The sequence below is a fragment of the Syngnathoides biaculeatus genome, chromosome 7 (assembly GCF_019802595.1).
Source record: "Syngnathoides biaculeatus isolate LvHL_M chromosome 7, ASM1980259v1, whole genome shotgun sequence".
NCBI lineage: Eukaryota > Metazoa > Chordata > Actinopteri > Syngnathiformes > Syngnathidae > Syngnathoides > Syngnathoides biaculeatus.
Window position 1 is genome coordinate 27,043,191 of NC_084646.1, and position 16,479 is coordinate 27,059,669.

General features: G+C 40.9%; 1 protein-coding gene across 1 annotated transcript; it reads right to left on the reverse strand.

Moving 5' to 3' along the window:
- Positions 1-252: 252 nt before the first annotated feature.
- Positions 253-16,294, reverse strand: kng1 (kininogen 1). Its single transcript, XM_061825318.1, has 10 exons — positions 16,120-16,294; positions 10,478-10,527; positions 9,852-9,929; positions 5,903-6,040; positions 5,356-5,472; positions 5,097-5,172; positions 4,144-4,313; positions 3,918-4,028; positions 3,719-3,817; positions 253-2,240 (listed from the first exon to the last, which is right to left on the reverse strand). Exons 3-10 carry the CDS (start codon positions 9,906-9,908, stop codon positions 1,965-1,967), a joined length of 1,044 nt encoding a protein of 347 aa, XP_061681302.1. The 5' UTR covers positions 9,909-9,929; positions 10,478-10,527; positions 16,120-16,294; the 3' UTR covers positions 253-1,964.
- Positions 16,295-16,479: the final 185 nt, after the last annotated feature.

The following is a 16,479-nucleotide window of genomic DNA, read 5'->3' on the forward strand; positions in this document are numbered from 1 at the left end:
ACTTTTTAATTTATTATCAAAATGAGTGTGTTTAAAAGTCCTTGTCTGTATGTGTCAATGTACTGTAGTTTTTGTTTATATGGTTGCAGGTTGCAGAACTGAATTGGCGGGTCCCAGTGTGTGCATTTTTGTGTCCACACGTCTCCATGTGTCAGTGTTTTTTTTTTTTTTTTTTTAAACATTGCTTGTAAGGAAATCCAGAGAGTGTGTGTGTGTGTGTGTGTGTGTGTGTGTGTGTGTGTGTGTTGTGTGTGTGTGTGTGTGTGTGTGTGTGTGTGTGTGTGTGGAGGGGGGGTCAAATGAAAATATTCAATGGATATTAAAGGAAGTATAAATTGCACCACAGTTCTGGTGGATTTTTTTACATAGTGTAGATAAACATTGCAGTCTCTTTGCTAATGTGTGCGTTGAGCTACGTGTAAGTGCATTTTTTTGTCAGCCATTTTTTGAATGTGATTTAGCATCGAGGCCACTTTTTCCATGCGTCGTTAAGTAGATGATACTTTTAAAAACAACAGCAAGCCTCAAAATTATAATTTCCAGCAGAGTACGCTTGTTGAAAATGATTATGCTTTATGCTCTATTAAACTGCTAAAATTTAAAGTTTTTTTTTTTTAAATCTGGCTTTTTTGGTGATTTAACCTTATAATGCACAGAGAATTGTGAACTCAAACTGCTTGAACTGTTGGGTCATGTTAACAAATATGTAAACAGGACACAAAAATAGTACAATCCAGTGCAATACAAATGCACATATTAATGCAAAATGATGAAATTGAATTGTTTTTGATTGTGTTACTCTTTGGATCCCAATTTTGTGTTAAATTTTTCAAAAACGTTGTTCTCTCTTGAACCTGCTATAGTTATGAATGTAACTGTTTTATTTCGTGGAGCCTGAAACGGAACCGAATCGGAGGGTTTGAATTTCCTGCTCATGTAAAAATACAGACTCTGCAGTTTGGATGAAGTCATTGTTGGTTCCCACTTGTGATCAATCTTCTAAAAATGACTCAAAGGAGAACAATTCATATGCAGTGATTTATTCATGTCCTATCTTTCCATGACATAACATGGTGACAAAACCTTAGCCTATACTATGAATGTATATTGGGCCGACGTGTTTTATTTTTTTGTGCATGTGATTGGGTGAAGATACCTCTATATTGTGTCTTCCGTCAAAGCCACAAGTCACAAGTACAGTATATTAAATTATGAATGCCTTAAGTTTGCTCCCATTTGGAATGCCTGACAGATTTGTCTCATTACTGTGTTTTTGTTTTTTAATTGTATATTACATTTCTGTCTGGCTGCTTGGTCATAGGGTAAATGTTTTTACCCGAACTGACTAACTAACCAACGGAGTGTTCTGAGATGATGTACAAATACATTTGTTAAACATTCACAAGACTCTGTGTGTTTTTGTACGAAGTTCGGACCCTTCGGTATCAGTGCAACAGGCCTCTTAATAAAACATTTGAACCTCCGGAGGGAAGATGTATTTATTCTTTCGACTCTGTCACCACTTTTGAGATAAATTTATTTGACAAATCTTATCATTTTGGAGGGGAAATCTACAGTACGTTCTCCTAAGCCAAAGTTTTGGGTGTACAACTTTTTCATATAATCACTTCCAGTAGGGGTGAAATCAAATTTTATACCATGACAACAGTCCAGAAAGCTCAAACAACTTTAATTTTTTTGTATGGACCGACTAAGAAAACATTTTGGCACAAAGTCATGATTTCAAAATGTATTCGATGGTATTATATACAAATATTTCTCGCTGTATGTATTGAGTGGACTGAAGTCAATTAACATTTCATGTCTAACTGGAATCAAAAGCTCACATGTCTTGTGATTCTAGTGCTCTTCGTGGCATTAGGATATTTCTTCAAAATAGTCCAATCTCAGAAGAACTCAATGAGAGAGATTACTATGAATTATACTTGAGCCCTTTGATGTATTCACGCCTGGTCTTGATTATGGAGAGGGCTGTTTGGGGGAGTTGGAGGTGTGACATCCAGGGTCGGAGCCACAGGACGGACGGGATGGAAGTCCTTCCATGGCTTGGCTGGGCAGTGAAAGGGGTTGTCATGAGCAGCTTCTGCGGTGGGAGATGCGTTCGTTGTGTCCTCCTCGGATGATTCTTCCTTGACTGGTGCTACCGACGTGGTGACAGTAACTTCTTTCATAGCATCACGAAAGGGAGTCCAGCCAGGGGGGAGGCGCCTGCTGAAAGGCTGAAGATGCAACAAATGCATAAGCGGAATTCGAATTCTGTTCAGGTAACCATCAAACAGGGCTTGTTTGGCTCAGTGAGATAATGCCAGGAGTATTGGTTATTTGGAAAAATCTTTTCATTTTCCTTTTTTTTTTTGTATCTGTCATAAACACCCAATTAAAAACTGACAGTGTCAATCAAACGTAAGCATTATTTGCCCAAACTAAATTCTTAACAATCATCACTTGTTTGGAACATCAGATTGTGTTCAATAATTTCTAATTCATCTTTGTGGATATTTTTTGGATCTTCAATATTTACTGAAAAACTCACCCATTTGCTGTTTTTGTCAGCTCTGGTCAAAGCAATAAAACTGTTTAAGAGCCTAAATAAAAATTCTGTTCTTCAAATATTTTCAGTCAGAATAATTAGTAAAATAATTTCAGATAAGTTTTAATTATGTAATATTGAGTATTCACAAATTGTTTATTATATGTATGCTGTTGATGATGATTATATTGCATTCTGTGATATTTAAAATGAGGATTTGAGGTTTGCTATATAATTGATGCGTCGTGATAACGTAATGAACCGAAAGAAGAACGAAGGTTGGACAGACAAACATGGACAGTTGGGCTAAATAGTTTTTTGTACATCATCATCATCATTAACATCATCATCAACATCCAGCGTCATCCGCAATCCTCATCATTTTTTTGGTACTTTTGTTCATTGACCGGGATTTGCTGTGCCCATTCAATGTGGAAACAATTTTATTTTATTTTTGATGTTTGGATTTGAGTAAACTGTTTTCTTCGAACAAAACACCTGCGTCCTGGATTACTTTTTTTTTTTTTTTTTTGCGCAAGTAAAGAAGGAATGATGCGTCAAGATTAGCCCGATTAAGAAACAACATGTTATTTTTGGGCCGATTCTAGGGCCAGATGCTTCGGGGTGCTGAGCTCCCAGGCAGGCAAAATAAATTTCACAGTTTTGTACATTTTTACGCAGTTTCATTTCCACATTTGTGAAAGAAACGCACAATACATTTTCGTTTAATCTATCACTCAACTGTCAAATCAGATAAAGGTTATCTAACCAGTCGTCCATTGTGCAGCCAAAGTTATCATTTCTTGTTTTGAAATTGGAGGGACACATGGCTACTAGCGTGGACTAAATGGGTGGCAAGAATGGGGAAATGAAATACCAGAATTTTGAGAATATTAGCCCTTCAGCAACATATTGTGGGGGAGGGAGCGGGGGACTTTAAACTAGTTCACTTTTGGGACAGTGAACTTAGCTAAAAATGTGGAATTATTGACAATGAACTGAACTGCTTCAGTCTTGGTACAGTGAATTGAACTTTGAAGTTGTTTACGTAGAAAATGAACTTTACTGACACAGTGAAAATCCGAGGACTAACTGTATTCAAGCATGAAGCTTGTATGGGATATGTCTCATTGTAGTTACTGTATCTCGATATAGATTGGGGCCTACCTGAGGAGGGAGAGGACCTTCTTCACACACTATGTTGACCTGAGGGGCCACATGTCTCCATGGTGCTTCATCCACCGTGGAATTACAGTTAATCATTTCCTGCACACACACACAACCGGAGATAGCATGTGACAAATCCACCCTGAAAACATCACACAGACCAAGAAAGAGGCCAAACGTGTTTTGTGCCCATGTTTACCATTTTCTCATCATCGTGCACACACAAGTCACTGAGTTCATTGTGTTCAGCTTTGGCACAGACGGTCTTCCTCATGTCAAATCTCAGTTTAAATCTGAAACCTGCCACCACCTGAACGGCCACAAAACTGTTAGGAGGAATAGAGCACTTCTTTCCGCACAGCTTTGATTTTTTTCAAGCTTTAATACTTTGCTCTCTTCTACCAGGTCAACTCAATCATCTTTACCTGTCTTGTTGCACGTCTAATGTTGTTAAGATTAAACAGGTGTGTAGAGTTAGAGATGGAGTTGTACTTCGAGATGGAGGCCGATAGAGGAACCTTGATGTCTTCTGAGTTCTTGTCGATCTCCATTGGGCAACCCAAACAGGAAGCTCTTTGTGGGACAATGTAGTCACCTGGACAAAGATTCCCAAAAAAGAAGAAAAAGCTGTTTTAGAGGCTTAAAGAAGTAACTTCATAATTGTTTTTGTTTCTTTTAAATACCACTACAAGTGACAGCAAAGCATACATCCTGGTGTCTCTCAACATTAATAACAAACAAAGACTGGAATGTATAAAGCAAACCCTGTTTGTTTAAAATCTGAATAGACTAATCTCCCCGGCACCACGAGTAATCCTCCTGCATGTTTGGTCGTCCAACTGAATCCGTCATCGGAGTTAACAATTACCACTCAATTGTTTGACGATACACAAATTACTACATTCTGCCCTTTTATTGCCATAGAGGTTTAAGGCAAATATTTTTCTCAATGACAAATTATATGTAAATGTTTGTTTTCTTACCTGTAGTAGAGTGTATCGATCACTGTGGAAAAAAACTCTCAACATTTATGGTTAATCATTCAGGCATTTAGAGATCCCACAGATAAAGTTGTGATCATAAGATTTGCTCATGCAACCACTTCTCAAAATGACAACCTGTAATTTCAGTCCTTGCAGTCACAATCATACCTAGGGTCAATTTAGAGTCTCCAATTAATGCATGTAAGGGAGGAAACTGGAGTCCTTGGAGAAAATCCACAAAGGCACAGAGAGAACGTGCAAACTCCACACAGGTGAAGCCGAGATTTGAACCCTGGTCCTCGTCCACGTTCTTACCAGTCGCGCCATTGTGCCACCCACAGACAGAAAATTCTTCACAATTAAAACACATGCATGACATGAATTAAGTGACTCACCAAGCACACAGTGGACCTGTTTTGTGTCTATTTCAGTCTCTGTCATGAGGACTGTGGCATTGCATGAAAGCGGCAACTGCAGGAAACACCAGAATTTTTTTTTTTTTTTTTTTTTTGAGGACAATCAATCATACAGTAGTTAAAAAGGATAGATTATGCCAAATGTGCACAATGCATACTCCATCATATTCTGTTCTAAGTCAACAAAGTATAAAATACATTTCCTGACAACTGCCAAAACCCTATGAAATATCATTACTTTCTGTCCATAAGGGTGGTAGTTGCACTCTGTCCAAGGTTTGGGGCTTCCTGCCAGGCAGTCACTTCTCCGGCTGGAAAACTGCAGCTGGTAGAACGATTCAGAGCCAATCTCTGACTGAGGATACAAACACACACACATGCACAAGCACACATACAGGATAATTTGTAGTTGTTAAACAAACAACACACACCACAATTTGTAGATGTTCAACAAACTTAAATATGTTGTCTATGGAAATATAGACGTGAGAGGGTAATGATTTGTTTAAGTGATTGAAATGCAAATGCTGTTTGTTGTTCTCTCAAAGTGATGTTTTGCCAAATTTGAGGACACTCTGAGGCATTTTAAAATAAAAGAGGAACCCCTTTAAACTTCCCTCTATGAGAGAAAAAAAAAGTTATCATAATGGAATAGCATTGCATTACCAAATCAGCAAGTTGCAAAAAAACGTTTCTTGTACCCAACATTGTAGCTACATGTAATTTGTAATCAGACAAACAAGTGAGTGACACACTAATATATTGAGGTTTTAAAGCTTCTTTACCTTGGTAGCTGTTAATATCTGAAAGAGAGCCAACTTGTAGCTGGTGCTCAACCTTTCATTGAAAGTGTTTAAAGCATCGGTAGCAGCCTTCTCAACAGACGGGTCATCGCAGAAGATGTGAACACCTGTGGGGGCACCCTTCAAGAGGAGAACGTTGATAAAGTTAAAACAACATTCATGAAAAGGTCCCTTGGAAGGACAAGGATAACATCTTGCATGTAAAAGCAAACCGGTGAGCAGTGGTGGAAATGTGGGCGAAGCCATGGATTTGGCACCTTGTAACAAAAGTTTACCTTGAGCATTAATGGTTCGTTGACATGATTCCAAAATATAATTTTTCTAGGTCCCCTATAGGCCATGAGCCCTGAGAATTGCTATCACTTATCTCTATCTTATTACATAATAAATACATCCGACCAGACATTATCTGAGCCTCTTATCCTCACGAGTGTCGCGGGGAGTTCTGGAACCTATCCGAACTATCTACAGTCTGGAAGCGGGGAACTGGTTGCCAGTCAATCGCAGGGCACATGGAAACAGCCATTTGCACTCACAATCACACCTAGTTACAGTTTAGAGTCTCCAAATTATGCATGTTTTTGGGATGTGGGAGGAGACCGGAGTGCCTGGAGAAAACCCACACAGGCACACGCATTGAAAACATGCAAACCACACAGCCGGAGCCAAGATTTGAACCTGTCCTCGAACCGTGAGGCAGTCACTCTAACCAGTGACCCACCATGCCACCATAATACGTGTACATACATTACATTAAAGGCAAGTTGACACTTGTATTTTAATAAGTCAAGTGGATAAAATATTTCACCATGATAGTCAATCAAATTTTAACTGCTAGATTTGAACTGAAGGTTGTTTTTTTTTTTTTTGTAAGTTACTGTATATTTAGATCCTAACAGGGTGGCGGCAGCATGGTTGCCTTGTTATTACCATGTATGGTTTTCAGTTATGAGATATGGTATTTGAATATTGACTCTGGCCTTACTGTGTGGCTCTAATTCTTGTGCTTCTTTCAGTTTTCATCAGGGAGAGATTCAACTTGTTAAGAACAAGTATTATTAGTTATATGTAATCACTTGAACACCAAACAAGGGGGGAAAAAAAGTTACCAAGCACTCCCTCAGGCCTTTGTGCTATCAAATAATGTGTTCCAATAGCTTTAAAAAATTGCAAATTGACAAACAAAAAATGGTAAATTACATAACGATTAGATAACAACAACAACAAATACACAGAATTCTTGGAGCCATCAACCACAAACATCCTCTAAAATAAGACCATGAACAGAAATTATCTTGTGCTCATAATCCATTGCTCCATCGTCATTAATGCTTCCTGGTACACGTTCCTCGATGTCACTGCTTTTTCTGCTACAAGCACCCAAGATCTCAATCATTCACGTTCTCCATTTATTGTCCTTTTTTTGACTAAATAAATGCTCAAAAAGCAGAACGTGAGTGGAGAAAAATTTAACTCTAAATTGACTATGATCTCTATAGACACTGTCTTTGAATTTTAATCAAGAGTTAGTCAAGGCTAGACAGCAACACTTTTCTGAAATCATCAGTAAAAACCACAATATTCGCACACTGTTTGCTGTGGTTGACAAGCACACAGCCCCCCTGAGTCAGAGAGATTCAGAACTTGGAACAGCCGACAAATGCAATGAATTTGCCCGTTATTTTAGTGAAAAAAATACAATAAATCAGGTCAAACATAAGTACAAATCAGCAAAATGATACTACATGTGAAGCTACCCAGGGAAAACTCCATAACCTTGTCAGAATTGTATACAGTTGACAAAAACTGAAGCAAAAACAGCTCAACAGCTGAAACCATCAACGAGCTGTCTCGACTCAATGCCATTTGACTTTGTCAAAATTATTGTGAACTCTGTGCTGGCATATTTGCATCAAATAATCAATTGCCCACTTCAGTCTGATGAGTTTCCTAAAGGTATTAAAGAAGCTGCCATGAAGCCTCTTCTAAAAAAACGGAGCACTGGACGCTTCCAATTAAGCAAGCTATAGACCCATTTCAAATCTCCCATTCATAACCAAGATTCTTGAGAAAGTTATTTTTAATCAACTCAGCAATTTCTTCAATTTAAACTGACTTTTTGACAAATTTCAATCAAGTTTACGAACTCATCACAGTACAGAATCTCCTCTTATCAAAGTGCTAAAGTATTGTATATAAGGTAGAATACTGACTCAGGAAACGTGTCACTTTTGGTCTTGTTGGACCTCAGTGCGGCTTTTGATACCATAGATCACAAAATACCGCTAAATAGGTTGGAAACGTGAGTAGGACTAAATGGAACGGTCCTTAAATGGAGGACAGGAGCTACTTTGTAACCAGTGGAAGTGCTCAATCTCAACAAATGACAATGACCTATGGGGTGCCTCACGGGTTAGTTCTTGGACCCCACCTGTTCAGCCTCTATATGCTACCCTTGGACAAAATTTTTCAAAACCTTAATATTGACTATCATAGCTATGCAGATGACACAGTTATATTTACAGTAGCTGTGTCTCTAGATGACCACAGTTAAATTGAGGTGTTGTGTCACTGTCTAAATCAAATAACTGGATCAGCCAAAATTTTCTTCAACCACACAACAACAGAACTAAGATCATTGTTTTTGGCAATAAAGAACAGGGGATTGCTGTTTGTAAATACTTGGACTCAGTATCTTTAAAAACCAAGGCAAAGTCCGAAACCTTGGTGTTCTGATTGATCCCAGCCTGACTTTCAACAATCATATCAAATCAATCACAAAAACTGCCTTCTATCATCTGAAGAACATCTAGAGTGAAGGCTTGTATGTGTCAAGCAGACCAGGAAAAGCTCATCCATGCTTTTATCTCAAGTAGAATTGACCATGTAATGGTCTTTTGACTGGACTCTCCAAAAAGAGCATCAAAGAGCTGCAGGTCATTCAGAATGCTGCAGCTTGCATTCTGACCACAACAAAGCGGTCAGAGCATATAACTTCTATCCTAAAGTCCTTGGACTGGCTTCCAGTCAGCTTTAGAATACTTTAAAAGTACTGTTACTGGTTTTTGAATCACACGTATTCAGGGTTAGGCCCTTGAATACATGAAAGAAATACTTACAGACAACAAACCCTGTAGAGCTCTGAGATCGACTTACTCAGATCTAATAAAGGAGTCCAAAGCAAACATGGGGCACACAAATGGAATAAGTTGACAAAAGAGGTGATATGGGCCCCAAGTGGGAATGTTTTTAAATCCAGGTTGAAATCTTGTCTTTTTTCTCACAATTTTTAGAGTATTTTCACTTTTTGATGATATATCTTGCACTGTACGCTGTTTTTAATAGTACTTTTACTTTTCAATCTTTTTACATATATATTTTTGTTGGTGGCACTGTGGAGAAGCTGTAGAGCGTTGGCCTCACAGTTATGAGGACCGGTTTTCAAATCCCAGCCTGTGCGGAGTTGTTGTGTTCTCCCCGTTCCTGCGTGGGTTTTCTCCAGGCACTCCGGTTTCCTACCACATCCCCAAAACATGCATTCATTGGATATTCTAAATTTTCAATAGGTGTGATTTTGAGCGCGACTGTTGTCTGTATCCATTCCCCCTGCAATTGGTTGGCAACCAGTTCAGAGTGTACACCTCCTCCTGTTCAATGACAGCTGGGATAGGCTCCAGCACTTCCGCGAGCCTCGTGAGGATAAGCGGCTCAGAAAATGGATGGATCATTCATTTTAACCAGTTAGTTGGCATACCCCCACTTATTTACATCTTCAACTCTTTTGATTTACCATTGAGTGCAGACTTCGTTATCTCTAAAACTAATTTTGAATTTGTAAATTATTTTTACTTAGCACTAGCACTTCTTCACTTTGTGGGGTCGTTGTTCAGCTAAAATACACAAAACAAAAAAAATGTGGAAATTCTCTTACCTGGGCTAAAACAAGGCCCAACAGAACCAATATACACAGACCTACTCCACTCCTCATGGTGCTTTGTTGTTCTTCACTCTGAAGCAAAAATAAGACAAAGGCCAACAATTTGAGCAGAAGCTTTAACTGCAAAAGGGATCCAGGTAAAAAATAGGTTTCAAACACAAGGCCCAGGGTCAAGATCTTGCCTCCTCCATCATTTTATGTGGCCCGGCAAAATAAATCATGTTCGTCAACTCCCATAAGTCCGATGAAAATCTGGTTAAAAATATGAAACTGTCAGATTTCGTAAAAAACATTTTAGGATTCCGAGCATGTTGTTACCAAATCCATTTTTGCAGTAACTTCAACATTATTTGAATAAACTATCATTGACTTCTGATTTCCAAACTAATTTTCCATTAATTTGTTGTGTGTCTGTAATATGATGATGCAATTCATGATTCATTTGGTTTCATAGTCATAACGTCCCTCTGAGGGAAATCGTAATAACAAGGACGTCCACGAGAGAAATTAATTTGACACTCCTGATTGTAAAGGCAAAACTATTCTACCGAATGAGTTGATATGCTACAAAGTTCAAGTGCTTCAAAAATCTTGAAACAAAAAAAATGCTCCACTCTTACATTTCACAGAGGCCTCCGCTTGATCCAGTTGGTCTCTACTCCTCTTCACCCTGGAATGAATGACTGAATGAAGTTTTCCTGAAAATGTAGGTGGTTGTGGGGTGATGACTCACTTATCAACATACAGGACGGGAGGTCAGACAGAATACACACACACGCATGCAAGAGTAAATGTTTGCTTGTTTGTTTGACCTGTTCAGTAAAAGTCAGGGGGAGCACATGAGACCTGCCATCATCAGTGACTTCAGAGAAGCATGTGTGCGTGCGTGTGTGTGTGCATCATCAACGCACACTGTCTTGCTCATTAATTCATAGCTAAAGTTAGTACATACTGTAGAGAGCCAGAAACATCATTTTGTTAGTTTTTTAGTTTGTCCTATTGGGCTCTGTTTATGTATGTGTGTGGTTTGTGTGTTTAACTGGTACTTTGTCCCTGACAACCTTTACTCCCCTACTTTGATTCAGCCAGTTCAGTGAACTTCTCATACAGATTGGATATTTGTTGCTCACTAGGTACAATTGGACAGCAGAGCAACAAAATTGTTAAATACATCTTTTTAAATTACACAACGTGCCCCAAAAGCCAGCGCTTCTCTTTAGAAGAGCACATTTGTCACTCCTCACCACATCAACAAAGAACCAAAATCAAGGGCCACTCTTAACTTCCTTGAACTACTTAGCCATCCATCCATCCATGACCTGAGCCACTTATCCTCACAATGGTCGTGGGAGTGGTAGATGCTGTCCCAGCTATCTCAGGGCACGAGGCGGGGTATACTATGAACTCGTTGCCGGCCACTCGCAGTGCACACAGAGACAAAGAACTCACAATCACACCTCGGGGCAATTTAGAATCTCCAATTAATGTGTTTTTGGGTTGTGGGAGGAAAATCCACGCAGGCACAGAGAGAACATGGAAACTCCACGCAGGTGGGACCGGGTTTTGAACTCCAGTCCTCAGAACTGTGAGGCTGACACTCTAACCTGTCGTTCACTAGCTGCTCATTCATTCATTCATATTCCGAGCCACTTATTGTCACAAGGGTCGCGGGAGTACAGGAGCCCATCCCAGCTGTCATTGGACAGGAGGCGGGATACAGCCTGAACTGTTCGCCAGCCAATCGCAGGACACGTAAAGACAAGCAGCAGTTGCACTCACAATCACACATAGGGGCAATTTCGAATCTCCAATGAAAACATGTTTATGGGAAGTTGGGAGTAAACCAAAGTGCCCGGAGAATAGCCATGCAGGTGTGGCTAGGACAAACAAACTCCACAAAAGGGGTCGGGGGTGCGAGATATGAACCCCACTCCTCAGAAATGTGAGGCCAACACACACACACACACACACACACACACACACACACATTTCTGTAGTATCAAGTAGCTTTTCCTTTGAACTGCATGACTTGGGTCAAACATTTTGGGCAACCTTCCACAAGCATCTGACAGTACTCTGGTGGAATCCTGGCCCATTCCTCCTGACAGAACTGGTGTAACAGATTCAGGTTTGTCGGTTGCCTTGCTCGTGCACACCTTTTCAAATCTGCCCACAAATGTTCAATGGGATTCAGATCAGGGCTTTGTGATGGCCACTCAAAGACATTGAAGTTGATACCCTGAAGCCACTTTTTAAACATTTTGTTAGCTTTGTCCATTTGGAAGACCCATTTGCGCAGAAGTTTTAGTTTCCTGGCTGATGTCTTGAGATGTTTCCTTAATATCTCCATACAATGTTCTTTCTTTATGATGGTGTTTAATCTATCAAGTATCTGCTGCACCAAACCAGCTCCACAACATGATGCTGCCACCTCCATGCTTCAAAGTTAGTGTGTTCTCAGGTCTACAAGCTTCCCCCGTTATCCTTTACATGTAACGTTGGTCATACATCTACACTCTAGTTTAATCATACCACAGGACATGTCTACAGCAGTTAAGATCTTTGTTTGGGTGTCTTTTTGCAGACTGTAATCTGTCTTTTTTACTGTCTCAGAGGACCTGAAGTGGGGGACGAACATCAACTCCACCCTCAAAAAAGCCCAGCAAACAAAGTACTTCTTGCAGCTTCTGAGGAAGCACAGCCTGTCACAAGGGCTGCTGAGACAGTTCTTCACAGCCGGTCATCCAATCGGTACTGTATACCTCAATCACAGACTGGCTTGGGGCCGCCACAAAAAATGATAGACTCAGACTGAAACGGACAGTCAAAACTGAATGGATTGTCAGCACCACGGTATCCACTATGGAGGACTTGGATGCAACGTGAACTAGCTCCAGAGAAGGCAGGATCCTTTCGGACCCTCCAAATCCCTGCCACCAGCTCTTGCAGCTCCTTCTGTCAGGAAAACGCTACAGATCATGTCATGTCATTATCCAAGCCGCTTATCCTCACAAGGGTTGCGGGAAAGCTGTAGCCTATCGCAGCTAGCTTCGGTTGAAAGGCTGACTACACCCTGAACTGGTTGACAGTGAGTCGCAGGGCAGATATCTACACCATCACTGAGCGGGAATTGATCCTATGCTGGCTGCACCAAAGGGAGGCATGTTCCCCACGACCATCATGAGATAAGCGGCAAAGAAAATGGATGGATGGATGGTTATACAGTGAAGAAAATAAGTATTTGAACACCCTGCTATATTGCAAGTTCTCCCACTTAGAAATCATGGAGGGGTCTGAAATTTTCATCGTAGGTGCATGTCCACTGTGAGTGAGATAATCTAAAATGAAAAATCCAGAAATCACAATGTATGATTTTTTTTAAACGATTTATTTGAGTGATACAGCTGCAAATAAGTATTTGAACACCTGATAAAAGCCATTGTTAATATGAGGTACAGTAGCCTTTGCTTTCAATTGCAGAGGTCAAACGTTTCCTGTAGTTGTTCACCAGGTTGGCACACACTGCAAGAGTGATTTTGGCTCACTCCTCCATACAGATTTTCTCTAGATCAGACAGGTTTCTGGGCTGTTGCTGAGAAACACGGAGTTTCAGCTCCCTCCAAAGATGTTCTATTAGGTTTAGGTGTGGAGACTGGCTAGGCCATGCCAGAACCTTGATATGCTTCTTACGGAGCCACTCCTTGGTTTTCCTGGCTGTGTGCTTCGGGTCTTTGTCATGTTGAAAGACCAAGCCACGACCCATCTTCAATGCTGTGACTGAGGGAAAGAGGTTGTTCCCCAAAATCTCACAATACATGGCCACAGTCATCTTCTCCTAAGTACAGTACAGTCGTCCTATCCCATGTACAGAAAAACACCCCCAGAGCATGATGCTACCACCCCCATGCTTCACAGTAGGGATGGTGTTCATGGGGATGGAACTCATCATTTGTCTTCCTCCGAACACGGTTAGTGGAATAATGACCCAAAAGTTCCATTTTGGTCTCATCTGACCACAAAACCTTCTTTCATGACTCCTTTGTATCATCCAAGTGGTCATTGCCAAACTTAAGACGGGCCTTGACATGTGCTGGTTGAAGCAGGGGAACCTTCCGTGCCATGCATGATTTCAAACCATGACGTCTTAGTGTATTACCAACAGTCACCTTGGTAATGTTGGTCCCAGCTCTTTTCAGGTCATTGACCAAGTCCTGTCGTGTAGTCCTGGGCTGATTCCTCACCATTCTAAGGATCATTGAGACCCACGAGGTGATATCTTGCATGGAGCTCCTTTCTGATTGAGATTGACCGTCATGTTTAGCTTCTTGCATTTTCTAATGAGTGCTCTAACAGTGGACCGTTTTTCACCAAGCTTCTTGGCAATTTTTCCATAGCCCTTTCCAGCCATGTGGAGTTGTACAATTTTGTCTCTGGTGTCTTTGGACAGCTCTTTGATCTTGGCCATGTTACAAGATTAAGTCTTACTGATTGTATGGAGTGGCCAGGTGTCTTTATGCAGCTAACGACTTCACACAGGTGCATCTGATTCAAGATAATACATGGAGTCGAGGAAGACTTTTAAAGGCAGACTAACAGGTCTTTGAGGGTCAGAATTCTCGCTGACAGACAGGTGTTCAAATACTTATTTGCAGCTGTATCACACAAATAAATCGTTAAAAAATCATACATTGTGATTTCTGCATTTTTTTTTTATTATCTCTTTCACAGTGGACATGCACCTACACACCTCCATCATTTGTAAGTGGGAGAACTTGCAATATAGCAGGGTGTTAAAATACTCATTTTCTTCACTGTATATATTTATCATGTATAGTTGGGTTGTAGTTAGTCTACATTGAACGTTCCACCATTATACCCATCCCCAAAAAAGCAGTAGTCTCAGGTCTTAATGACTACTGGCCTGTTGTCTTCATATCGGTGGTCATGATGTCCTTTGAACGCTTTGTGCTGGACCACCTCAAGAGCGTCACAGGCCCCCAGCTGGACCACTGCAGTTTGCCTATCGAGCTAACAGGTCTGCAGATGATGTGATCAACATGAGTCTGGACTTCATCCTTGAACGCATCGACAATGAGGATACCTATGCGAGGATCCTGTTCTTGGACTGCAGCTCTGCTTTTTACACCATCATCCCTGAACTCCTCTCCTCCAAACTTCTCCAGCTCAGTGTCTGCCATCTCTCGGTGGATCTACAACTTTCTGATGGGCAGGTGGGGATGGGGAACACCACCTCATCCACCCACACTATAAGCACTGGGGCACCACAAGGTTGTGTCCTCTCCCCTCTGCTCTTCTTGCTCTACACTAACGACTGCACCTCGTGGCGCAGATGACACCATGGTCATCAAAGAGAGCGACGAGTCTGCGTATTGACAGGAAGTGGCAAGACTGGAGCTGTGGTGTGGTCAACAAAACCTGGCGTTGAACACTCGAAAGACTGTAAAGATGATTGTGGACTTCAGGAGGCAACCTTCACCACAGCTGCCCCTGACGCTATTCAACTGTCTTGTGTCAACTGTCCAGACCTTCAAGTTCTTGGGAATTATAGTCACAAAGGACCTGAAGTGGGAGACTAACATCAACTCCATCCTTGAAAAAGCCCAGAAAAGGATGCAATTCTTGAGGCTTCTGAGGAAGCACAGCCTGTCACATGAGCTGCAGAGACTGTTCTACACAGAGGTCATCCAATCGGTTCTGTATACCTCAATCACAGTCTGGCTTGGGGCCGCCACAAAAAATGATAGACTCCGACTGAAACAGACAGTCAAAACTGGTTAACGGATTGTCAGCACCACGCTACCCACTATCGAGGACTTGCACGCAACGCAAACTAGGTCCAGGGCAGGCAGGATCCTTTCTGGTCCTCCACATCCTGGCCACCACCTTTTCCAGGTCCTTCCGTCGGGAGAGTGATACAGATCAATGAAAGTCAAAAGAAGCAGGCATTCGAACAGTTTTTTTCCCTCTGGCAATTAAGTAATTCAATTCTTGATCAGCAAATTTACTATTTTCTGCCTTGTACCATTGTTGGGACACTCACTCACATCCTGCTGGACCAATCGATATTAATATTAGTAATGTATTTTGTAGACAGTCATACAATTTGTCACTTTAATCTGTTCCCTTGGCAAAATTGCCATTGCACTGTCACTGCACTGGTCTATAACGGGAACTTTGAACGGGTAAAGGGACTCTGTACAAGCTTGACGCAATGTGGGACATTGACACACTTATCTCTTACCTGTTCTAAATGAAGATTTTACATCTTGCACGACTCTTACAAGGAATAGTTCCTATAAATAGAAATGTCTCTTGTTCTTGTTGCTTTGTTGTTCTTTGTTCTGTATGTCGTACCAGGGCAGCACCAACTGCCGGAGAAAAATTCCTCGTTTTTTTTTTACACACTTGGCCAGTAAAGCTGATTCTGATTCTGAGAGAGAGAGAGAGAGAGAGGAGAGAGAGAGAGAGAAGAGAGAGAGAGAGCGAGAGAGAGAGAGAGAGAGAGAGAGAAGAGAGAGAGAGAGAGAGAGAGAGGAGAGAGAGAGAGAGAGAGAGAGAGAAAGGAAGATTAAAACTTCACAGCACTCTTCTGACTTGAAAA